The following is a 26,000-nucleotide window of genomic DNA, read 5'->3' as shown; positions in this document are numbered from 1 at the left end:
GCTTTACTCAGAATATCACAGGAATTTAGAGCTAGAGAGTGCTATCTAGATAACTAGTTCAATGATTTTCAAATAGAAGTACACATCAAAATCACAAGGCATTATAAATTATCTAGATGCCTGGACCCATCATCTGAATCAGAATTTTAAGCATGTAGCCATGTGTCTTTTCAAAAGCAACTCCCTGTTTTAGAACAATTGAGTCCAGCTCCTACATTTTATGGAAGAAACTGATAAACAAATTAAAATGTCTAATAATAGGTATTTGCTTATGCATATTTTGGCACTAAAATAAAAAGGTATATAGTCTTTAATAAAATAAATCAGTATATAGTAAACTTGTATGAATACTATAAAAAGTTTTCATTTTGTTTTATGATTCTAATAAATTGGCTAGTTGTGAATCATAGAACAAATTCATGTCAAAGCTAGACAATCTTCAAATGGTGTCTCTGCTATTTTAAGTTCTCTAAGCTTACAAGATGTTTAATCTAATACAAATAAAAAATAGTTAAGAAAATATTTATTCTTAGAGGTTTAACATTTTAGACTAAATTCCATAGAAACCATTACTTAAAAGCAATATTAATACAAAATATATCCAGTTAAAGGCTATATATAAGAGCTAAGATGTTTCAGGATGGATTAATTTTGTCACACGCCAAAGTATCTGAGAAATTAATGAGAACTAAATTTGCTTTTGTCTCTCTTTTTGTTACAAAAATCGAATTTTTCCTTTCTCTAGGCATATTTAGATGGCTATTTGTGTGTTGAGAATTCTGGAACTCTGAAGCTCTGATATGAGTCAGATTCTCTGTTAATTTCCAACAAATGTGATTAAGCAAATCTTTATAGAGAAGGAGGATATGAAAGAAATGAAGGCTTTAGTATTTGGACGGAGAGCAGTTGGATTGATTCCACACTGATGGGGAATTTGTATTCCTGGAGAGAGAAGAGAACCTAGGGGTTTTTGTGGTTCCAACTTGGTAGACTGAAGGGACAACTGGGACCTGACCACTGATTAGCTAAGCATCATGCCCTTGAAGGCAAGGGTACAGAGAAGGTCCCGGGAGCCACATTTGGTATGCAAGGATTGAAACCACTTCACAGATTAATATATTTTTGAAAGGAGCATGGAGGTACCATATAGGCATTTTATTAGGAGCCAAGATGAACTGTATAGCAACGGCTGTTCCCCATTAATTCTGGATTGATCCACCTCCAGTGTTTACTCAAATCCCAAGGGAAGGAAATGGGCAACTGTCAAATAATTGACATGTGCCACATTTTCTTAATCCAGTCTATCATTGTTGGACATTTGGGTTGGTTCCAAGTCTTTGCTATTGTGAATAGTGCCACAATAAACATACGTGTGCATGTGTCTTTATAGCAGCAAGATTTATAATCCTTTGGGTATATACCCAGTAATGGGATGGCTGGGTCAAATGGTATATATACACCATGGAATACTATGCAGCCATAAAAAATGATGAGTTCACTTCCTTTGTAGGGACATGGATGAAGCTGGAAACCATCATTCTCAGCAAACTATCGCAAGGACGAAAAAACCAGACACTGCATGTTTTCACTCGTAGGTGGGAATTGAACAATGAGAACACATGGACACAGGAAAGGGAACATCACACACCAGGTCTCTTGTGGGGTAGGGGGAGGGGGGAGGGGTAGCATTAGGAGATATACCTAATGTTAAATGATGAGTTAATGGGTGCAGCACACCAACATGGCACATGTATACGTATGTAACTAACCTGCACGTTGTGCACATGTACCCTAACACTTAAAGTATAATTTAAAAAATTAAATAATGAAAAAAAAATAATTGACATGGATTTTCAAGCATATGGTGGATGAAAGTAAAGGTAGTTTTATTTTTTTTTTAGAAGACATATAAATTCAGTTTGTTTTTTGCATCTGAATGTTTGGGGGAAAAGTTAAACCTGTAGTATACGTGTTTGTGTACGATGTGTGTGATATTTATATATATATATATATATATATATATTTATATATTGCAGAGTTGTTCCTTCCACATTAGTTCTACTGCACTATTTTTGTTTCCCCTACTATTATCAAAAATAAGCATTCATTATTCATGTAAGATACAGAGGAAAACGAAACTAAAATGAGAAGGGAAATACTAGATTAATTTGATCATATATATTTAAATAACCACAAGAAATAGTTATTCTCAAAGATACATAACAAAGTTACACTAGGGAATATATCTTACTATACACATCCTTAACATTTGTATTTTATTATATGCTAGACTTTCAAAAGATTATTTTTTTCCTCCTATTGTTTTCTTAGATTTACTGAACCATAAAGAAAGGAAAAGAAGAAAACTGGCTCATTGTTACAAATCACTTCCCACTGTGAATTTGAAGTCTTCTTATTTTCTGCTTTTCATCTAAATTCAACATAATGATGATGCAATATAATCAAAAGAAAATGCTGTAAATATAAAAATGTTAATTTAAAGCTATACACATACCAGGTTCAAAGAAGAAGAAAGCCACATGTCAGTGGGATTGCCTGGGTTCATCTGGATGGTCCAGCTCATACAACAAGCAGGTCGGTGACTCTTTAGGCAAATGTGAATGTTTTACAGATTAAATAAATCATCTTTCTGTTTTTTTAAGATTATTAAATATTCTGCAGAAAAATCCAACTCTGTGCCTTTCTAATTTTCTCTTCCACTTCAAATCCTTCACATTTTATGTTTTTTCTTTTACCAATGAGTTAGTAAAAGCAAGTAAATATAAAACTCAAAAAATTATGTATTATGTCTATTCCAGGCTTTATTTTAAAAATATGAGTTTTGGCTCTTTTTATATGACTTAGTATCTTTGTACTATTTTTGTTTTATTATTATAGAATGCATTGTTTTCCAATAATATACTATTTATTCATACACAGAAAGGCAATATTTAACAAGACATTTGAGCAAGAAAGCGTTAACTCAAAATTCAGGGCTCAAGCCTACATATATTCCATCGAAAGGACCGGCCCTTTACTGGCTCCTGGGAGATAACCTCTGAACTTGGAATGTCCTGATAGATAATAATGTCTTTGATACCTGAGACCTCGAGCTGTGCCAAATAGTTTATGCTAATTAGATGTGATTTATGCTCTCAACCCTTTTTATGTATGCCTGGGGCTTTGGGCCACGCTGCATCAGCTTGGCCCCTGCAGGAGCTGGAGACTAACTAGCTAAGGTCAGTTACACAGGTGCTTCATGTCATCATGACTGACCTACAATGAAAACCATGGACAACAAGGTTTATGTGAGCTTCCTTGGTTGGTTACACTTTATATATGTTGCCCTACATTGTTTCTGAGAAAGTATTTTAAGTACTTTTCATGCAATTCCAATGGGAGAATACACCTGGAAGACTGTACCTGCTTTCTCTTAGACTTTATCTTATGTGTCTTTCCCTTCGCTAATTTTCATCTGTAACTTTTATTGTAATGAACCCTAGCAAAAAGTAAAACAGTTTTTCTGAGTTCTTCTTATACATTATCAAACCTGAGGGTAGTCTTTAGGCCCCAGACACAATATCTGAAAGCTATGAAATGCTTTGAGCTTTAATATTTTAAGCAATCTGTGGTCTCCATAACACCATGTCTTGGAAGGATATCAGCAGTATGATGACATTTCTGTTCTTGAAGTTGATATATGACTTACAGTTAGGAGTTAGATAATTTCAATAGTCTCCTTATGTTAAAATATATTTAAACCAGTTAATAAGATGAGAACTTTATCTCTTCTTCAACCTTGCTTCTTTCTGCTTTCCCCTCCCCCCCATATTCTTATTATCACAATTTCTGGAAATAGGAGTCAAGATTTGAAACTGATACTAAAGTTAGTTGGAATAGCTTCTTAGTGGCAATTCATAAAATAGATAAATGAGACAAGAATATCCTTGGAAGTTCTGTTATTTGGTATAAGGCAAGATGTAACTTGCCTTGACTTGTCAAATGACTGGCTTAATGTCCCACAGAATATCTGTGGCAGTGTCAGGTCTAAAAGTGGAATCTTATGATTACAGGTATAGGGTTCTTTCTTCTGTAATAAACTCAGATTATTGCTGAAGTTACTGCCAAAATCACAACCTAAAATAAAGCTTAATTACATTATGGATGTGTACATTAGATGATTTACCTGCAAGTAAAAGGAACTCTGACTTGAGCAATATTAAACAAGAGGCCATAAGGATCAAATATATTAGGTGCAGAGGTTGGGCAGGCAACTTGAGAGGTTCAGTCAAGAGCTCAACGGTTGACCACAGACCAGATTTCTTTTATCTCTAATCTCTGCTGTTTTCAGGGCACTCACTAATAATAGACTAATAGTTTATTATATTATTATTTAAGTAGTTAATAGTGATAGTCTAATTGACTACACCCCCCATCTTGCTTTAGGGCCTCAAAATGGTAACAGCAACTACATTAATCCAGATGTTAGAAGGTATAGGAGAGGTCACGCATACTCTTCCTCACATTCTAAGAGCAGGTGAGGAAATCTTTCCTCAGAAAGAATGCCTCCCTTGCCTCAGAGACCAGCATAGTGTCACATGTCCATTTCTAAAGGAATCCCCAAGAGTGGGATGTGATTAACATGACTGCCTTAGGTAAAGCATGTGACAAGGACCAAGACAAAACATCCAGACAACCACAAATACTTGAAAAGTGGCTAGACAACCTCTGGAGTAACTCTGTTTCTGGTCATGGATATGTAAATGCGAGTTACAGTTATTCCTTTAGGTATCTGCCATCCTTGTGGGAAAAAACAGTTCGCCACAAATGTTCCTTTTATTGTAAAAACAATGTCAGTGCACTGACAGTCAAAATATTTGGTGGCTGAAACCATATTTTGACTTTTCAAAAGTTTGCTTTTAAAGCTTTGTTTTCTAACTTCAATAAGTATAGTCCTCTTGCAAATATCAGTTCTGTTGTTAAGTAATAAACTATAAGCCCGGATTAGTATTGTAGCATTGACTTGTGTTGTATGTTTATTTTCTGAAGCCAGTCAGTGAGTGAGTCCACCTTGAGTAGGTATTTTTATGTCAGGCTCTCTGAGAAATGAGGAGACAGAGGGGATCCCAAATCGATTGCCAACCGTGTCACAGATCGTTTAAGACAGAATGGAACATGCTTGTGACAAAGGCGATGACAAATGAATATGTACTGAAGGGACAACACCAACAGATGAGTGAAGGAAACTGGAAATATGTAATGTGAGATGGAGGTCAGAGTGCAATGTAAGATAATGATAATGAAATATATGTGTGAATGTAATACCATGAGTTAGATAAAAGCAGGTGGCTGTGAGACTCACAGTGCCTTTCGGAATAATTTCTGAAATTTTACACAAATTCAATATTGCCACAAGTTGTGAATCCAGTAAGTGAACCATTTGTTATATAATATTTAAACCAACCTGTATAGAGTGGAGAATAGAACATGTTTTACTACCTTTAAGTTAAAAAAAAATTTGCTTGAGTTTCTGTTTTCTAACCTTGAGAAGTAAGCATATGTAATATATATATACTAACCTAACACACAGGCAAAAGCTCACTCTATTTGTACATAGGCATTAAATTATACTAGTCTACCTTTAGGTATGTAAAAGACCAGTGGATACTAACGAGATGCAGATCTTTGCAGGTAGAATTGTGCTCACAGGCATTCAGGATGCAGTCATCAATGTGCTGTTCACATCTTATCCCAACATAGCCTGGATTGCATAAGCGGGAAAAGCCATCAACCACTGGAAACAACAGAAAAGAGAAAACTTAACATTCCTTTAACCTTAGTACGGTAATTATAATTAGTCTAAAATTCTATAATCATTTATGTATTTCACTTTTAACCAAAGTGTGAATTATTATATTTAATCTATTACATAGTCCTCTACAGTATTTTCTAAATAACCATCTTATTCAGTTCTATTTAACTTAAAAAAAAAACTTCAGTTAGTTGAAATAAGAACAATTACAATGGACATTTGGTAATAGTTTGCAAAGCAACAATGAAAATATCCAATTTTATTTGCTCTCTCTTGTTTTTGGCAGTACACAATATATATGATAAATAGGTTACTCCTGTATCATTTAATTTTCCCAAGCTGTTTTAGGTTTAATAAACAAGACCTTAACTGTTCAGTTGTTAAAGTTCTATGTATGACAGAATATATTAAAGTGCATTGTGATCTCAAAGTTGATAATGAGCTACTTAAGCCTTAGTTAAAAAGAGCTTTCACATTTCATCACAATCTTTTTAAAATAATGATCACAATTTGTTCTTCATTTTACCATTAATGATGAAAACAGAATGGTGTCTGAAGCATCTCCAGGAATTAGTGACAGTATGAATTGCACTTGGAGCAGGCACCAATTTATAACTACTTGCAGTCAGTCCCTGAGTTCTTCATTATCCCTGAGATTTACCATGAAATCTATACTGCCATTACGCCTCTGTGCATGTACTTGCTATTACTCTCATTAAATGCTTAGGTCTTCAGTGGCAACAGCATTTTTAATGCACTGTAATAAATGTATCTAGCTTCTGGATTTCTGCAGCCATGTTTTGTACAACATGTGTAACTAGGGCCTCTAAGGAGAACGGGGCAGTCATAGACATCAACAAGAGACAAGTGAAATACACAAGAATAGGCAGCTCCTTAGACAGGATTTTACTTCTGTTTTACTTTCTTTTTAAATCTAGCACCTAGTTTTTAACCTCTCATTGACTACAAATTATTAATAAGCATGTAATTGTAAATGAATTAATGTGATAAAATGTCAGTCTGTGCTTCTTTGTTACACATGGTATTTTTTATTTTAACAAATTAAAACCACATATTATACAATATATAATTAAGACATTGTGGAGTGTCATCAATCATAACAATATTTAAAATTACGCTTATGGTTATTATTTAAGTTTGGATACTGATGCATACTGACAAGTAACAAACAACTGGAGTCAAATTAACCTTCAGCATTGATGTTACATGTTCTATGAAGACAAATTATAAATTACATTAAAGGCAAAGGACAACAAAAGGTAACTTTGAACAAACAAAGTGTCTGGAAACAGATTGTTAAAAAAATAAAGCATGCTTTTATTGTCAATAAGTGTGTTTCTAACATAGATTAATACAGACAAGGAATGTGTTTCTAATACTTTATTCCGGAATAAAAATCTAATAAATGGACTAAGTGCCAGAAGAGAACCTAGAGAACTAAATTGGATACCAGAGGGAAATCGGATACTGCAAAGAAGATAGAAACAATTTAAATATTTAGAACAAAGTAACAGAAAGTAGAGGGTTTTTCTCACATGTCATTTGTTAACCACGGGGCTATGTGATAACCAAAAACCATTTCATAGGAAAGACATGTTACACACATAGTGCTGCTCTTGATGTTGTTTTTAACAGAAAATCTAGTCACTGTGATATGGAAGTGCTGGGATGGGAAGAGTGTGGTCCCTTTAAATGATACAGAAGGGGGAAGGGAAGTGCTAGGTAGAGAAGGGCGTGGTCCCTGGCTAGGGCTCTACCCCCATGGACCTAGGTGAGGATGGCACTCCTGCCTTTATGCCAGAATGCTGCATTTCCCAAGACCACCCTGGCCCACCCTGCCCCCATCGTGTGCCTATAAAAACCCCGGAGACTTTAGCAGGCAGACACACACGTGGCTGTGTAGTGAGGAACACATCAGGGGAAGAAGACTCAGTGGCACCTGGACATTGAGAGGTGCACATCAGAGGAGGAACACACAGGTGGCTGGACATGAAGAGGAATGCACCGACAAGCACGGGCATGCTGGAGCCCCAGAAGGACATGGAGTTTTGCCAGGGCAGTCAGAGGAGAGCCCAGGCCGCCCAGCAGCCTGACTCCAAGGGAAAACCATCTCCCTTCTGGCTCGCATTGTCTGAGAGCTACTTCCACCCAACAAAACCTTGCACTCATTCTCCATGCCCAGGTGTGATCTGATTCTTCTGGTACACCAAGGCAAGAACCCTGGATACAGAAAGCCCTCTGTCCTTGTGATAAAGTAGCGGGTCTAACTGAGCATGTTAACACAAGCCACCTATAGAAGGCAAAACTAAAAGAGCAAAACTAAACGAACACCCTGTAACACACGCCCACTGGGCCTTCAGGAGCTGTAAACATTCAACCTTACCCACGGCCATGGAGTCAGAGCTCCACATCCTGCCTGTCTATATGCTCCGCTAGAGGAATGGGGCATTGAAGAAGCGAGTCACACACCCTGCAAGGGGGACAAAGGACCTTTCCCATTTCAACTGCATTGGTATTAGTCTGTGTTTATAAATATTTCATACTACTATTTTGAGGCCAAATTTTCTTAAAATAGGACTTCTATGAATCTGGATGTATTATTCATTTTATAGTTAAGTATGTACCAGACATCATATATACTGGTTGTACTGAATGAAAGTTTGAAATGTGACAACACTTTTTGGTGGAATATATAGAGGTATTTTAAAACTGTAACAGCAGGCCGAGCATGTGGCTCACACCTGTAATCCCAGCACTTCGGGAAGCCGAGGCGGGCGGACGATTGGAGGTCGGGAGTTCAAGACCAGCCTGTGCAAGGTAGTATTGCATTATAAGTAACATAAATTGCATTTTCATGTCTTATAAAAAATTATACATTAAAATATTTACAAAGAACTTCTAAAAGTTAAATATATTATAATACATTGTTAATCTATGTGAACAAGTTAAATTTAAATTGTCTATATATAATCATTATAGTAGGGCTGCCTATATATTTCAAAAAAAAAAAAATCTCTAACTTCTCTCTCAGCCATGAGATATTTTAAAAAGACATGAATTTTGTTTAAGTATCATTCCTCACCAGATACCTGTGGGTTTGAACTCAGAAATGATACAATACTGACTTATTTCAAGGTAATTTGAGAATTTCAGAAATTTTAAAATACAAGCTTTGCAGTGCCAAATTCTGGAACAAAAATAATAACTTGGTGATTTATATCAAGAGCAGCAAAAATATGGCATATAGTCCACAGAACTGTTTTGCTTAGCTGGCACAATGTTAGAAAATTAACGTGATATTAGTATCTATATAGATATTTCAGTTTGATAGGGCCCCACCACTACCTGTTGTTTTATATCTGGGCAGCTTTGCCCAATTTACAAAATTCAATTGCCTTGATATTGGCTTTTATTTGCACAGCATTTGTTTTAAGAAACAAATTTAAAATTTGAGTTAAATCCTACTATTTCTAAATAAAAAGACCATAACATAACCTTCTATTGAAATGAGGTTTTATGTGTAATTTTAACTATTTACTCATATACTGAGGGATCATGTAGAAATATATTTTAAAGGAGGTGAGACAAAACCAAATAAGGTAGTTTTTTGCAACACCCTTCTAGACCTTTGCTTATTTCTGTTTCTCCTCTTCATGCCCCAGCAACATTCTGTGTATGACGTCAATTCATTTTCCTGTGTCTCAACAAAATTACCCATTTTAGGCATGTTCTTCCACAAAAAAATCCATGTTTCCATCTTACTTTTCCCTCTTTCCTTCTTTTCTTCCTGTCTTTTTCCTCATTTGTATTTTTTTAGGAATATAAATTTCAGTAGGAAGAAGTATGAGTGTGTGGGGTGATATATGTATAAAATATGCTAAACTAATGTTATTTTGAATACCATAAACCATGCTTTCTCATGCCTAAGGGTGAATATTTTTTAAAATTCTACCATTTCAAATAAAATTTCAAAGGTTAATTCTGGCACTAGAAAGGAAAAGCCATATTTCATTAGATTTCCTCACTTGCTGCACTTGTGACTCACAAAACTATAAATGAATTTGTCAGAAATTGGGGGTAGTTAGTGAAGATAACTGACATTGACTTGGATGTTCAAGCCAGGCTAAAGTCAGTAAATAATCATGGTTATATCCTAAACTCTCCTATTACTATGTTAGGGTCTACATTGGTCTGCTCTACAGTAATTGCAGCCGCTGAAGGAACTCACTGTCATAGCAATATCCATGCAGGCAAGGGCTGGAACTGCACTCATTGACATTGACCTCACAGCGTGGACCTGAAAAGCTGGCACACTGGCACTGGAACTCAAGGGGAAACATTTCCAAATCCATTTTCTCTCTATGCACAGCTCCATTCTCACAAGGATCACTAGCTTTGCAAGGCCCAAATTCACAGTGATAAATTGGAAAACAAAGAATCAAAGTGCCAGTGCTTATCGAATGAACCAATTCTTGCAACTGCTGTCATTCACCTGGCATATTTCAGCATAAATGCATCCAATTTATTCTCTATTCTCTTATTATCATTGTGACTCTCTCTCTCTCTCCCTCTTCATTATAATTTAAGAAAGAAATGTTATTTATTATTTCTATGCTTCATCTAACAAAGTACCAGCAGGTAGCAATGATAAGTGACAGCATTTTTAAAAATTATATTTTGTTTCTTCATACTTCCCACTTGTTCAACAATGTTCTCTGAAGACATTGCAATTAAGAAAGTAGATTATTGGGCAACCTCCTTTGGGTCCCCTCCCTTTATATAGGAGCTCTGTTTTCACTCTATTAAATCTTGCAACTGCACTCTTCTCGTCTGTGTTTGGCTCAAGCTGAGCTTTCACTCGCTGTCCACCACTGCTGTTTGCCGCTGTCGCAGACCCGCCACTGACTTCCATCCCTCCAGATCTGACAGGGTTCCTGCTGTGCTCCTGATCCAGCGAGGTGCCCATTGCTACTCCTGATCATGCTAAAGGCTTGCTATTGTTCCTGCATGGCTAAGTGCCTGCGTTCGTCCTAATTAAGCTGAACACTAGTCACTGGGTTCCACGGTTCTCTTCCATGACCCACGGCTTCTAATAGAGCTGTAACACTCACCACATGGCCCAAGATTCCATTCCTTGGAATCTGTGAGGCCAAGAGCCCCAGGTCAGAGAACACGAGGCTTGCTACCATCTTGGAAGTGGCCCGCCACCATCTTGGGAGCTCTGTGAACAAGGATCCCCAGTTACATTTTGGTGACCATGAAGGGACATCCAAAGCAGTGAGTAATATTGGACCACTTTCGCTTGCTATTCTGTCCTATCCTTCCTTAGAACTGGAGGAAAACACTGGGCACCTGTCAGCCAGTTAAAAACAATTAGCGTGGCTGCCGGACTTAAGACTCAGGTGTGAGGCTATCTGGGGAAGGGCTTTCTAACAACCCCCAACCCTTCTATTGGGGACGTTGGTCTGCCTGGAGCCAGCTTCCACTTTCAATTTTCTTGGGGAAGCCGAGGGCCAACTAGAGGTAGAAAGCTGTTGTCCTGAACTCCCGGCAGTAGCTGGTTGAGATCACGGTGCAGCCAGAAGTCTCTACTCAGCAGTCGCTGATGCAGGCACCCCTACCTTTCCTTCTGACCCATACCTCCTGGGCCCCGACCGTGACTTTCTTGAAAGTGTAGCCCCAAAATTCTCCTTACCTCTGAATCTACTTCCTCTGATCCCTGCCTCCTAGGTACTAATGGTTCAGACTTTCATTTCCTCTAGCAAGTTGTATCTCCAAATGGATCTAAGGAGGCTCTACGCTGTGTCCTTAGGCACCTAGGCTATAACCCAGCGAGTCTCATCCATGGTATCCCTCCCAATTTAGGTACACAGCACTCGACATGGGCAGTTACGTGGGACCCGTTCCCCACTACTTTTGCCAGGGCCCCAAGTTTGTGATGGCTAAGAGAGAGATGGAGAAAGAGACAAAGAGGGAGTCAAAGAGAAAAATAAAGAAAAAGATAGAAATAGTTAAAAAAAAAAGTGTGCCCTATTCCTTTAAAATCCAGGGTAAATTTAAAACCTGTAATTGATAATTGCCACTTTGTTGTCAGTGTAAATAAGGGCGTAGCAAATCCTTAATCCAGTAACCCAGGGATGGGCCAAATGCATTCAGTCAGTAGTCACAACTGCTTTACTAAAAGTAGAAAACTAACTTTTAGAGGAAACCTCATTGTGAGCACACCTCACCAGTTCAGAATTATTCTAAGTCAAAAAAAAAAAAAAAAAATCAAACAGGTAGCTTGCTAACTCAAAAATCCAAAGTATGGGGCTATTATGTTAGAAAAAGGTAATATAACTCCAACCACTGATAATTCCCTTAACCCAGCAGGTTTCCTAACAGGGGATTTAAATCTTAATTACCATACAAAGATCCCACCAGACCTAGGAGGAACTCCCTTCAGAACAGGATGATAGATGGTTCCTCCCAGGTGATTGAGGAAAAAAACCACAATGGGTATTCAATAATTGATAGGGAGACTCTTGTGGAGGCAGATAAATTGCCTAATAATTGGTCTTCTCAAATGTGAGAACTGTTTGCACTCAGCCAAGCCTTAAAGTACTTACAGAATCAAAAGATGATCTCAATCCTGACTCAAAAGGTTAGCTACACCCTCTCTGAAATGAATTTGCGTAAGAACTGTTGTTTATGCGAATGCATCTTTTTTTTTTTTTTTTTTTTTTTTTGAGACGGAGTCTTGCTCTGTTACCCAGGCTGGAGTGCAGTGGCACAATCTCGGCTCACTGCAAGCTCTGCCTCCCGGGTTCACGCCATTCTGCTGCCTCAGCCTCTCCAAGTAGCTGGGACTACAGGCACCTGCCACCACGCCCGGCTAATTTATTTTTTTTATATATTTTTAGTAGAGACAGGGTTTCACCGTGGTCTCGATCTCCTGACCTCATGATCCGCCCGCCTCGGCCTCCCAAAGTGCTGGGATTACAAGCATGAGCCACCGCGCCCAGCCTGTGAATGCATCTTGATGGGGCAGCTGGGTTGTTATGAAATACTCAGAAACCCAGCCCAGCTCTAGGACTCACCCCTGAGCGCAAAGGCAGTGTTAGGCATGCTGGTAAAGGACCACTAGAATCAAGCAGCCCAGACCCCTTTCTTTGTGGTCAAGAAAGGCGGGAAAACAGATGCAGGACTGCTACATCGGTAAACCTAACTAATCTGATAAGCAGAGGTCCATGGGTGGTTAAGCACCCTGGAAAGGAATTCACCTCTGAGCGCAAAGGCAATGTTGGGCATGCTCGTAAACGACCACTAGAATCCAGCAGCCTGGACCCCTTTCTTTGTGGTCAAGAGAGGCAGGAAAACAGATGCAGGACTGCTACATCAGTGAGCATAACTACTCTGATAAGCAGAGGTCCATGGGTGGTTACACACCCTGGAAAGGAATAAGCATTAGCACCATAGAGGACGCTCTAGGACTAATGCTCATTGGAAAATGACTAGGGGTGCTGGCATCCCTATGTTCTTTTTTCAGATGGGAAACATTTCCCCCAAGGCAAAAATGCCCCTAAGATGTATTCTGGAGAATTAGGACCAATTTGACCCTCAGATGCCAAGAAAGAAATGACTTATATTCTCCTGCAGTACTGCCTGGCCACGATACCCTCTTCAAGGGGGAGAAACCTGGCCTCCTGAGGGAAGTGTAAGTTGTAACACCATCTTACAGCTAGACCTCTTTTGTAGGAAAAAGGCAAATGGAGTGAAGTGCCATATGTACAAACTTTCTTTTTATTAAGAGACAACTTGCAATTATGTAAAAAGTGAGATTTATGCCCTACAGGAAGTCCCCATTCTACCTCCCTACCCCAGCGTCCCCCCCCGACTCCTTCCCCAACTAATAAGGACCCCCCATCAATCCAAACGGTCCAAAAGGAGATAAAGGGATAAACAATGATCCAAAGAGTGCCAATATTCCCTGATTATGCCCCCTCTAAGCAGTGGGAGGAGGAGAATTCGGCCCAGCCAGAGTGCATGTACCTTTTTCCCTCTCAGACTTCAAGCAAATTAAAATAGACCTAGGTAAATTCTCAGGTAACCCTGATGGCTATATTGATGTTTCACAAGGGTTAGGGCAATCCTTTGATCTGACATGGAGAGATATAATGTTACTGCTAAATCAGACACTAACCCCAAATGAGAGAAGTGCTGCCATCACTGCAGCCCGAGAGTTTGGCAATCTCTGGTATCTCAGTCAGGTCAATGATAGGATGACAACAGAGGAAAGAGAACGATTCCCCACAGGCCAGCAGGCAGTTCCCAGTGTAGATCCTCACTGGGACACAGAATCAGAACATGGAGATTGGTGCCGCAGACATTTGCTAACTTGTGTTCTAGAAGGACTAAGGAAAACTAGGAAGAAGCCTATGAATTATTCAGTGAAGTCCACTAATAACACAGGGAAAGGAAGAAAATCCTACCGCCTTTCTGGAGAGACTAAGGGGGCATTGAGGAAGCACACCTCTCTGTCACCTGACTCTACTGAAGGCCAACTCATCTTAAAGGATAAGTTTATCACTCAGTCAGCTGCAGACATTAGAAAAAAAACTTCATAAGTCTGCCGTAGGCCTGCAGCAAAACTTAGAAACCCTATTGAACTTGGCAACCTCGGTTTTTTATAATAGAGATCAGGAGGAGCAGGCGAACGGGACAAATGGGATAAAAAAAAAAGGCCACCACTTTAGTCATGGCCCTCAGGCAAGCGGACTTTGGAGGCTCTGGAAAAGGGAAAAGCTGGGAAAATCAAATACCTAGTACGCCTTGCTTCCAGTGCAGTCTACAAGGACACTTTAAAAAAGATTGTCCAAGTAGAAGTAAGCTGTTCCCTTGTCCAAGCCCCTTATGTCAAGGGAATCACTGGAAGGCCCACTGCCCCAAGGGATGAAGGTCCTCTGAGTCAGAAGCCACTAACCAGATGATCCAGCAGCAGGACTGAGGGTGCCCGGGGCAAGCGCCAGCCTATGCCATCACACTCATAGAGCCCTGGGTATGCTTGACCATTGAGGGCCAGGAGGTTAACTGGCTCCTGAACACTGGTGTGGCCTTCTCAGTCTTACTCTCCTGCCCTGGACAACTGTCCTTCAGATCTGTCACTATCCGAGGGGTCCTAGAACAGCCAGTCACTAGATACTTCTCCCAGCCACTAAGCTGTGACTGGGGAGCTTTACTCTTTTCACATGCTTTACTAATTATGCCTGAACGCCCCACTCCCTTGTTAGGGAGAGACATTCTAGCAAAAGCAGGGGCCAGTATACACCTGAACATAGGAGAAGGAATACCCGTTGGTCGTCCCCTGCTTGAGGAAGGAATTAACCCTAAAGTGTAGGCAACAGAAGGACAACATAGACGAGCAAAGAATGCCCAACCTGTTCAAGTTAAACTAAAGGATTCTGCCTCCTTTCCCTACCAAAGGCAGTACCCCCTTAGACACAAGGCCCAACAAGAACTCCAAAAGATTGTTAGGAAACCAAAAGCCCAAGGCCTAGTAAAACCATGCAACAGCCCCTGCAATTCTCCAATTTTAGGAGTACAGAAACCCAACGGATAGTAGAGATTAGTGCAACATCTCAAGGTTATCAATGAGGCCGTTGTCCCTCTATAGCCAGCTGTACCTAGCCCTTATACTCTGCTTTCCCAAATACCAGAGGAAGCAGAGTGGTTTACAGTCCTGGACCTTAAGGATGCCTTTTTCTGCATCCCTGTACATCCTGAGTCTCAATTCTTGTTTGTCTTTGAAGATCCTTTGAACCCAACGTCTCAACTCACCTGGACTGTTCTACCCCAAGGGTTCAGAGATAGCCCCCATCTATTTGGCCAGGCGTTAGCCCAAGACTTGAGTCAATTCTCATACCTGGACACTCTTGTCCTTTGGTACATGGATGATTTGCTTTTAGCCACCCTTTCAGAAACCTTGTGCCATCAAGCCACCCAAGCGCTCTTAAATTTCCTCGCTACCTGTGGCTACAAGGTTTCCAAACCAAAGGCTCAGCTCTGCTCACAGCAGGTTAAATATTCACAGCCAAACTCTTCCAAAGGCACCAGAGCCCCCAGTAAGGAATGTATCCAGCCTATACTGGCTTATCCTCATCTCAACACCCTAAAGCAACTAAGAGAGTTCCTTGGTATAACAGGTTTCTGCCAAATATGGATTCCCAGGTATGGTGAAATAGCCAGACGATTATATACACTAATTAAGAAAACTCAGAAATCCAATACCCATTGAGTAAGATGGACACCTGAAGCAGAAGCGGCTTTCCAGGCTCTAAAGAAGGCCCTAACACAAGCCCCAGTGTTAAGCTTGCCAATGGGGCAAGACTTTTCTTTATATGTCACAGAAAAAACAGGAATAGCTCTAGGAGGCCTTACAGAGGTCCGAGGGATGAGCTTGAAACCTGTGGCATACCTGAGTAAGGAAACTGATGTAGTGGCAAAGGGTTGGCCTCATGGTTTACAGGTAGTGGCAGCAGTAGCAGACTTAGTATCTGAAGCAGTTAAAATAATACAGGGAAGAGATCTTACTGTGTGGACGTCCATGATGTGAATGGCATACTCACTGCTAAAGGAGACTTGTGGCTGTCAGACAACCGTTTACTTAAATATCAGGCTCTATTACTTGAAGGGCCAGTGCTGCGACTGCACACTTGTGCAACTCTTAACCCAGGCACATTTCTTCCAGACAATGAAGATAGAACATAACTGTCAATAAGTAATTGCTCAAACCTACGCCACTCGAGGGGACCTTTTAGAGGTTCCCTTGACTGATCCCGACCTCAACTTGTATACTGATGGAAGTTCCTTTCTAGAAAAAGGACTTCAAAAAGCGAGGTATGCAGTGGTCAGTGATAATGGAATACTTAAAACTAATCCCCTCACTCCAGGAACTAGTGCTCAGCTGGCAGAACTAATAGCCCTCACTCAGGCACTAGAATTAGGAGGAGGAAAAAGGGCAAATATATACACAGAATCTAAGTATGCTTACCTAGTCCTCCATGCCCACACACCAATATGGAGAAAAAGGGAATTCCTAACTTCCAGGGGAATACCTATCAAATATCAGGAAGCCATTAGGAGATTATTATTGGCTGTACAGAAACCTAAAAAGGTGGCAGTCTTACACTGCTGGGATCATCAGAAAAGAAAGGAAAGGAAAATAGAAGGGAACCACCAAGCGGATATTGAAGGCAAAAGAGCTGCAAGAAAGGACCCTCCATTAGAAACGCTTATAGAAGGACCCCTAGTATGGGGTAATCCCCTCCAGGAAACCAAGCCCCAGTACTCAGCAGAAGAAATAGAATGGGGAACCTCACAAAGACGTAGTTTTCTCCCCTCGGGATGGCTAGCCACCGAAGAAGGAAAAATACTGTTGCCTGCAGCTAACCAATGGAAATTACTGAAAACCCTTCACCAAATCTTTCACTTAGGCATTGATAGCACCCATCAGATGGCCAAATTATTATTTACTGTACTGGGCCTTTTCAAAACTATCAAGCAGATAGTCAGGGCCTGTGAAGTGTGCCAAAGAAATAATCCCCTGCACTGCCGGCCATACCTTTCAATCCCTGTATCTTTAACCTCCTTGTTAAGTTTGTCTCTTCCAGAATCAAAGCTGTAAAACTACAAATCATTCTTCAAATGGAGCCCCAGATGCAGTCCATGACTAAGGTCTACCGCAGACCCCTGGACAGGCCTGCTAGCCCATGCTCCGATGTTAATGACATCGAAGGCATCCCTCCCAAGGAAATCTCAACTGCACAACCCCTACTATGCCCCAATTCGGCAGGAAGCAGTTAGAACAGTCATCGGCTAACCTCCCCAGCAGCACTTGGGTTTTCCTGTTGAGAGGGGGACCTGAGAGACAGAACTAGCTGGATTTCCTAGGCCGACTAAGAATCCCTAAGCCTAGCTGGGAAGGTGACTGCTTCCACCTTTAAACACGGGGCTTGCAACTTAGCTCACACATGACCAATCAGATAGTAAGGAGAGCTCACTAAAATGCTAATTAGGCAACAACAGGAGGTAAAGAAATAGCCAATCATCTGTTGCCTGAGAGCACAGTGGGAGGGACAATGATCCGGATATAAACCCAGGCATTCGAGCCAGCAATGGCAACCCCCTTTGGGTCCTCTCCCTTTGTGTGGGAGCTCTGTTTTCACTCTATTAAATCTTGCAACGGCAAAAAAAAAAAAAAAAAAAAAAAAAGTAGATTATTAACAATTTGATGCTCCCTATGTTTTCTTTCTGGTACCCTGGAGGTTGCTATCACTGTAAGCTTTGTTTGGTGGATTTGTTGCTATTCTCAAAACAAGTAAATGATGTAAAAAGAACATTGAAATAAGCATCTAATCTTAATAGAAATACTTCTGAAATTTTCAGAAACAGTCCTGAAATTTTTTGTATATTTTACTCAGAAAATGTAACTGCATAAAGTGGTTGCCATTGTGTGAAATGTACACAAGTATTTAAGAAATAGGATGGTTTGATTCAAGAGAAACCATATCAGACCAAAAGCACAGTGTAAGCAGCACAAACTTTTTCAACAAAGCAAAATTATTATTTGAATATCAGTTTTCAAGGCATAGTAAAAATATTTAGATGTTAGCTATTTGGAAAGTATTTAAAAATAATGCCACTTATTCACTAAAATGTATAGTATATAGGTACAAACACAGGTTCTAAAAAGGCCTGGCTGAATACTTTAAAGCAGAAAATATACAGTCATCATTAAGTCCTTGAACTGCTTGGGTTTTCTCAGTAACTTCACAACTACAGGGATAAGGATATAACACAAAGACTTAGGATAAGGGATAAAGGTTTCAAAGCTGAGAAGTACCATAGTTGTTTGAGAAATTACAGAACCCAGGTGTCCCTGTGATTCTCCCAATTTTGACCACAAGAAAAATAGTTTAAGAGGGCCTACCTAGAAGCTGCTGAGGATATCAACAATCTGTAAAGGCAGCAAATTGATATCATTAGTGTCCATAAAATAAGAGCAATAAAACTGTACCAAAACGGAGATGCTCAGGACTTCAATTTCTAAGTATGGCAAAAAAAAAAAAAAAAAAAAAAAACACAAAACAAAAAAAAACACTACTTCCCAAGAACATAAAAATAAAAACTTCCTTCAATTAAAAAAAAAAAATCTATTAAGTGGCTACTTTTTGCAAGAGCAATGCTTAGTAGCATGGGGAATTCAAATAGAAACAAGATCTTTTTCTGAAACTATTATGAGATTGAAATGTATTGTAAGTAGTACATTTCTGGATACTATTTTATCATAATCAAAGTTTTTGTGAAATAACGGAAATTGCATTGAACAAACATCTACTCATACCGAAAAAATGAATTGTCTTTAATGAAAAGTTCCCATGCATCCCCTTTCTTTCTAATTACCTACTGCTAAATATTTAATTGTGACACTAGGTGTTTTGCTTTGCTAGTGGGAAGTTAATTTAGCTGTTGCTTTGTAAATAATTTTGTACATTATATATTATGTAGCTGAACAACAATGTATATGAGAAAATACTCATATTTTCTTTTTCAGAACACACATGAATTCACTGTACCCCTTATCATGTTGATTTGTATATTAATTCATTAAACTAATACGTAATGAGCCCTTGCCCTGTGGCAAGCAGTGTGCTAGACGCGGGAGGTGGGGGGCAGGTGTTTAAAAGAACAATGATGGGTCCCTCACTTTAAATGTGGGTGAGGCTGGGTGCAGTGGCTCACAACTGTATTCCCAGCACTTTGGGAGGTCGAGGTGGGAGAATTGTTTGAGGCCAGAAGTTTGAGACTAGTCTCGGCAACATAGTGAGACCCCTAGAGGTGGTGAAGAGATGGTGATAGGCACACCAATAGTCCCAGCTACTGCTTGGGAGGCTAAGATGGAAGGATCACTTGAGCTTGGGAGGTCAATTCTGCAGCAAGCTGTGATTGAGCCACTGCACTTCAGCCTAGGAAACAGTGAGACTCTTTCTCTTAAATAAATAAATCAATGTGGGTAAGATATGTGAATATGATTGAATGTCACTCTGTAATTGTTTAGTTTACATGGAAGAAAAGATTGTGGATATAATTAAGTCCCAGAATCATAAGGGAGTCCATCAAAAGAGACATTATCTTGAGTGGGCCTGACTAAATCAGATAAGACTTTAAAAGAAGTCAGAGGCATTATCCTACTTGCTTCAAAGAAGCAAATGAAAGCTGTGTTTTATAAAGCTCTATGAGATAAGGAATGGCATCTGGTTTGCAGCAGCCAAGAATACTCTAGACAGACAGTAGGGAAGAAAGACCAGAGCTCTAAAATCACAAGGAACTAAATTTTGCCAACAGCCAGTGAGCTTGGAAGAGAAACGTGAGCCTTATATTAGCTCACAGTCCTGGCCAACCTTTTGATTTCAGTCTTGTGAGACCATGAGTAGAGAACTCAGTTAAACCATTCACAGATTTCTGACTTGCAGAAATTGTAAAATAAAAAATGTGACTTGTATTAAATCTCTAAGCTTGTGATAAGTTGTTGTTCAGCACAGAGAAGTAATACAGTCAAATATAAGGGCCACTAAGACATCTTCAGTGCTATTGGAAAGCCTACTGAACAGGTGATATTTGGAGTGAGCCCTAAGGAATCATCACACATTATCGAGGTTAGGCATGTGGGATACAGAAGGGGATGGGGAGAGTTTTCTGGAAGGATGAGGGTCAGAAGGTGAGAAAGTTCAGGAGATTGAAAACAAATCAATATGAATGGAACACAAAATGCAGGGAAGAAGGAGATGCATTACCACATTTAAGGAATATAATATGCCACTGATTTTAAGGGAGTTTATTTTATGTGCCATTAAGGGTAGCATGGTAGAAAAAATGATGCCCTCCCACTCCCTTCACTACTTCCCCATTGAAGATATCCAGCTCCTAATTCTGGAAACCTGTGAGTGCTATCTTATGTGGCCAATAAGAATTTGCAGATGTGATTAAGTTGAGATTTTGAGGTGGTAAGCTTATCCTACTTTATCTGGGTAGGCCCTAACTGTAATCATAAGGGTCTTCCAAGGGCCTTTATAAGAGAGAGGCATGAAGTTTAAAGGAGGAAGGAGACATGAAGATGAAAGCTGGAGTTTGGATTGATGCAAGGAAGGGATCATGAGCCCAGGAATATAGGCACCCTCTAGAATCTAGTAAAGGCAAGAAAATAGAAGTCTTCAGAAGCAACATAACCCTGCAATACCTACCTCATTTTAGACTTTGGCCTCTAAATATATAAAATAATAAACGTGCAGTTTTAAGTTTGTGAAAATTAGTTACAGCCATTATAGGAAACTAATAAAGAGAGCAAAAACTGCCAGTTAAATTCTGATAAAGTGTTTAAGACATCACTATTGTGAAAAACTCATCCCAATTTCAAAGATGCTAGTGTTAATATGCAATGTGTTAGTTATCATGATAATTTGTGATGAAAATTGGGATGTGTTAAATTAAGTTCACTAATTTGAAATAACATCTCCATAGGCTGGGACAAGATCCTAAAAGACTTTGTGATCTATAGAACTTAAACCTGGTGCACATTGAGGGAACTGTTGAAAGCTTTCCTACAATAAAGTATTTTGTGCAATAAAGTATGGTTGGTCTCCTTACACAGAATCACATTGTATTGTATTTCTTAGTTGTATTTAAAAATATATATAATGCTTATTTATTTCCTTGAAGTTTTATTTTGCTGAAAACTATATTCTCTCAAATTAATGCTAAGAAGCTAACGCACATTTTATTTGCGTACATATTTGGTAGGAAAAATTAAAAACCTGTTTTTTATTAGTTTTTTACAATGATGTCATCAATTCAGAAAATAAAAAATGCTGAGGTTCTCACTGAAATTGTACCACCAGGTGTGGTGGCTTACGTCTGTAATCCCAGCACTTTGGGAGGCTGAGGTGGATGGATCATGAGGTCAAGAGATCGAGACCATCCTGGCCAACATGGTGAAACCTCGTATCTACCAAAAAAAAAAAAAAAAAAAAAAAAATTAGCTGGGCAAGGTGATGCACCCATGTAGTCCCAGCTAGGAGGCTGAGGCAGGAAAATTGCTTGAACCCAGGAGGTGGATGTTGCAGTGAGCTGAGATTGTGTCACTGCAATCCAGGCTGGCAACAGAGCGAGACTCCGCATCAAAAAAAAGAAAAAAAAGAAAAGAAAAAGAAAAAAAAAAAAAGCCAGGCACCATGGCTCACACCTGAAATCCCAGCACTTTGGGAGGCCGAGGTGGGCAAATCACCTGAGGTCAGGAGCTCAAGACTCACATGGATAACATGGTGAAACCCTGGTTCTACTAAAAACAAACAAACAAACAAACAAAAAAACAGGATATATATATATATATTTCCTCTAATTGAAATTTGCATCAAACTAGTATGTTACTTTCAAATATATGGATGACTTTTGATATCAAGCTCATTATGACAAACTTTATATGTTCACATGTTAAACTTCTTAAAGAACATTGCAGTTTTAAGAGCTATAAGTGGATATAGATGTTTACAAAAATGTAAAAATGCTAAGCATGTCTTCATATGAGTCTAGTTGCTTGAATTTTAGTTTCTCATGATTTAGATAAACTTAAAATCTGCTGTTTAAAATGTTTAAAGTGATAACAAAAATTCAGATATTTAGAGAAACATAGTAGTTAAAAAGTGAGTAAATAATAGGGTGGAGACAATCTTTCTGTACAAGAGGCGTCAGGTAGGATACGTAAATGACAGAAGGCTTTAGTGAAATCCACTATAAAGTTAAGTAAAGTAGAATCAAGTCATCTAACTTCAATAATCAGCAATAAAAACATGAAAGGATTAGGCTGGATAGTATAAATTCTGTTTCTGCAGTAATATCAAAGGACATATAGCAGGCAAACTGTTCTTTATGGAGCATACCTCAACATATGAAAGATGAGTCCTAATTCTCTTTATATTTTCATAACACTCATTATTCATATACTAAAGTTCTAAGAAAGACAGTCCTTTTTTACTAAACAGAAGATCTAGCTAACACTATATACCTTTAAGGGATATTAAGTGGTAATGGACATTGTATATCTTTAAGGGACATTAAGTGGTAGATATTTTGTGCATTGTAAAAGACCAGAGATGCTTGCTGCCATCTATCATCTAGAAATTTTACGTAAACCAAGGAAGTCTGAGTGATAAATTTTATGGGGAGACATCATTTTTTCCCTCTCCCTATCCCATTCCCTCCCAGCTTCCTAGACCCTATTTAAGTTGAACAAATTTCTTCTCAAATCTAGCAATGATTAGTGAGACAGAAAGCAATGGAAATAACCCCACTTTCCACATAATGTTTAGAAATAATATGCTAATGGCAAATGTTATAGATGCATTTTACAAATATTGTCATAAACTGGAATATATTATTTATTTATTTATTTTACTCTGAGAAAGCAAATTCACTTTCCAGGTTGAATGCAAACATATGAAGTCAGTTATTTTCACTTTAAATTTATGATTTACTCTTTTAAATAATTTTTATTATTGTTTTAAAAAGCATACCTTCAAGTATGAATAAATAAAACATTAATACCCATGTTCATGTATGTTCTTTCTTGACCTGATTAAATAGCAAACGAATTGATTTTTACCACTTCTTCATGTTAGTAAAATATTTTGTGAGTAATTAAAGTGAGAGTCAATGAAGCAGCCCTGCCAGTATCAGCTAAGCTGGACTGAATGCATAATCTGACCCCGGTGCTTTTCTTTTGAGCATAAACAATTTTATGGAACACCAAAATCAGACAAGATCTGTGATTATGAAGGCACAAAATAAAAATAATATCACTCCACACTCATATCTGAGCACAGACAAACGCAATAAAGCTGTCTAAACCACAAAATTGCTAACATTCGTCTTTCCTATCTCTTCTACAATTTTTTACAAATTAAAGCTTTAGCTGGATCTGTTCCTTCCACCTTTTTAGATAACAATTTTCATAATACTCCCCTTTGTAACTCTCAGTGTGGAGTAGGGGCCAAACTTCCTGGAACCATCTCCAGAGTCACTAAACTCAAGCTTGAATCTCAAGCCTCTGTTGAAACTCTCTCAACAAAGTGCTCCCAAATTCCTCATGGTATGGAGCCAATAAACTCAAGTTTGTCTAATGACAGGTGAATTTCTGGTGGTCTTTGACTGGAGAACACCAGCAAAGATACTTCTACTTTGGACTAGAAATAAGAGAGCACTTGTGTCTGTTTTCTGTGATCAATAAAAAAAATGCACTGTATTCTCATAGATGTATGTATTGGTATGCTAGGGCAACCATATCAAAGTACCACAAACTGGGTGGCTTAAACAACAGACAGTTAGTGTTTGACAATTCTGGAGTCTAGAAGTCCATGATCAAGGTCTTGGCAGGGTTGGTTCCTTCTTGGGGCTGTAAGAGAGAATGTGCTCCGTGTCTCTCCTCTAGCTTCCTGTGTTTTTCTGACAATCTTTGGCATCCCGTTGTTGTAGAAGCATCACCCTGATCTCTACCTTCATCTTCACATGAAGGTCTCTCTCAATATTTGTCTGTGTCTAAATTTTCCCTTTTGTTAAGGACACCAGTTATATTGGATTAATGGCCCACCTACTCCAGTATATCATTTTAATTTAACAAATTACATCTGAACTGATCCTATTTCCAAATAAGGTCATATTATTACAATAAGGTGCTAAGTGATTAGGACAACAATATAATTTTGCAAGGACACAACTCAATCAAATACAATGTGTTTTGATGTGAAGGAAGCATAAGAGGTTTTTCTGTTTGTTGGTTTTTGTTTTTTGGTTTGTTTGTTTAGAAGCTTTTTTAAAAGACCATGTTCTTCTAATGGTTCTCTACTAAAACTGTCTCATATTTTCTCTAAGGTTAACTTTAGTAAAGCCTGTACACATACCCTGTGTGCATATGTTTGCTTATTGTTTAGTAGTTCTGAATTGTATTGTTGTTGTTTAAAACTAGCTAAATTGTGCTTTTTGCAATCTTAGCTTAAATAATATTTTAAAAATCACAGGTACAAAAAAATTGACCTTACTGTATATCATTTTGGATTCTAGAAATAAAAATAAAGCTTATAAGATTATCTCAATGAACACAAAATGGGGAACAGAATAAGTGGCATAAATGTAGAACAACAAGAAAAACTGGGTGTCATACTTTGTATGAATCCGATGATTTCACCACTTGGATTTTATTTTTGGGTACCATATGGTTTAGATTAAGATAAACCCATTGATAATAATTTCAGTCTAATAGGAAAATTATTTCTTTATATTAAAACTTTTGTGAATCTAGGTATCCCCATAGAAGCACAGACTAAACATTCTTATTCTTTTTATATTTTTTCTCACTTATGTTTCTAAAAATATTTAATTGAACATTATATCTCTTAAACCACTCTCACTGCCACTTCCAAAATCCTTGTCCTGTGATTTTTCTGTCATATCTATTTTATAAAAATTCAGCCATTCACACAAGACAATGTGTGGCTAACAATGTGGACACAACATTCCAAAGAGCTTGGACCCAAACCCTGGCTTGATCCTTAAGTAGATACGTGATCTTAGGTATACGACATTTCTATGCCTATGATTTCTGATACCTAAAATAGAGATAATAACATCACACAACTCATGGGTTTGTAGTACAAAATAAATGAGATATGCTAAGCATTTCAAAAAGTACCTGCCAAGCAGTATGTTAATTTAAGACTTTTTTTTTTTCATTATCTCTGTCCATTTGCCTAGCTTGCTGATTATTTCTGGTAAGACAACAGGAGTTATCTCAAAATCAGAATTTCTAACTCCAGGTAGGCACCCAACTCTTAGTAATTGTATTAGTTCATTCTCATGCGGCCAATAAACACATCCCTGAGACTGGGTAATTTGTAAAGGAAAGAGGATTAATTGATTCACAGTTCAACATGGCTGTGGAGGCCTCAGGAAACATACAAGCGTGGCAGAAGGGGAAACAAACATGTCTCTCTTCACATGGTGGCAACAAGGAGAAGTGCTTAGCAAAATGGGGAAAAGCCCTTTATAAAATCATCAGATCTTGTGAGAACTCAGTCACTATCAT

General features: G+C 38.5%; 1 protein-coding gene across 1 annotated transcript in view; it reads right to left on the bottom strand.

Annotated features, from left to right (window-relative positions):
- EYS (eyes shut homolog) overlaps window positions 1-26,000 on the bottom strand; it is a 2,088,383-nt gene that overhangs the window by 1,299,562 nt on the left and 762,821 nt on the right. Inside the window, exon 15 of the mRNA XM_063618766.1 lies at window positions 5,673-5,794. Within this exon, the coding sequence (XP_063474836.1) occupies window positions 5,673-5,794 (122 nt within the window). The remainder of the gene's footprint in view (window positions 1-5,672; window positions 5,795-26,000) is intronic.

This window comes from Symphalangus syndactylus, chromosome 2 (genome assembly GCF_028878055.3).
Source record: "Symphalangus syndactylus isolate Jambi chromosome 2, NHGRI_mSymSyn1-v2.1_pri, whole genome shotgun sequence".
In the NCBI taxonomy this organism is placed as follows: domain Eukaryota; kingdom Metazoa; phylum Chordata; class Mammalia; order Primates; family Hylobatidae; genus Symphalangus; species Symphalangus syndactylus.
This window is presented reverse-complemented; position numbering and strand designations above follow the sequence as displayed.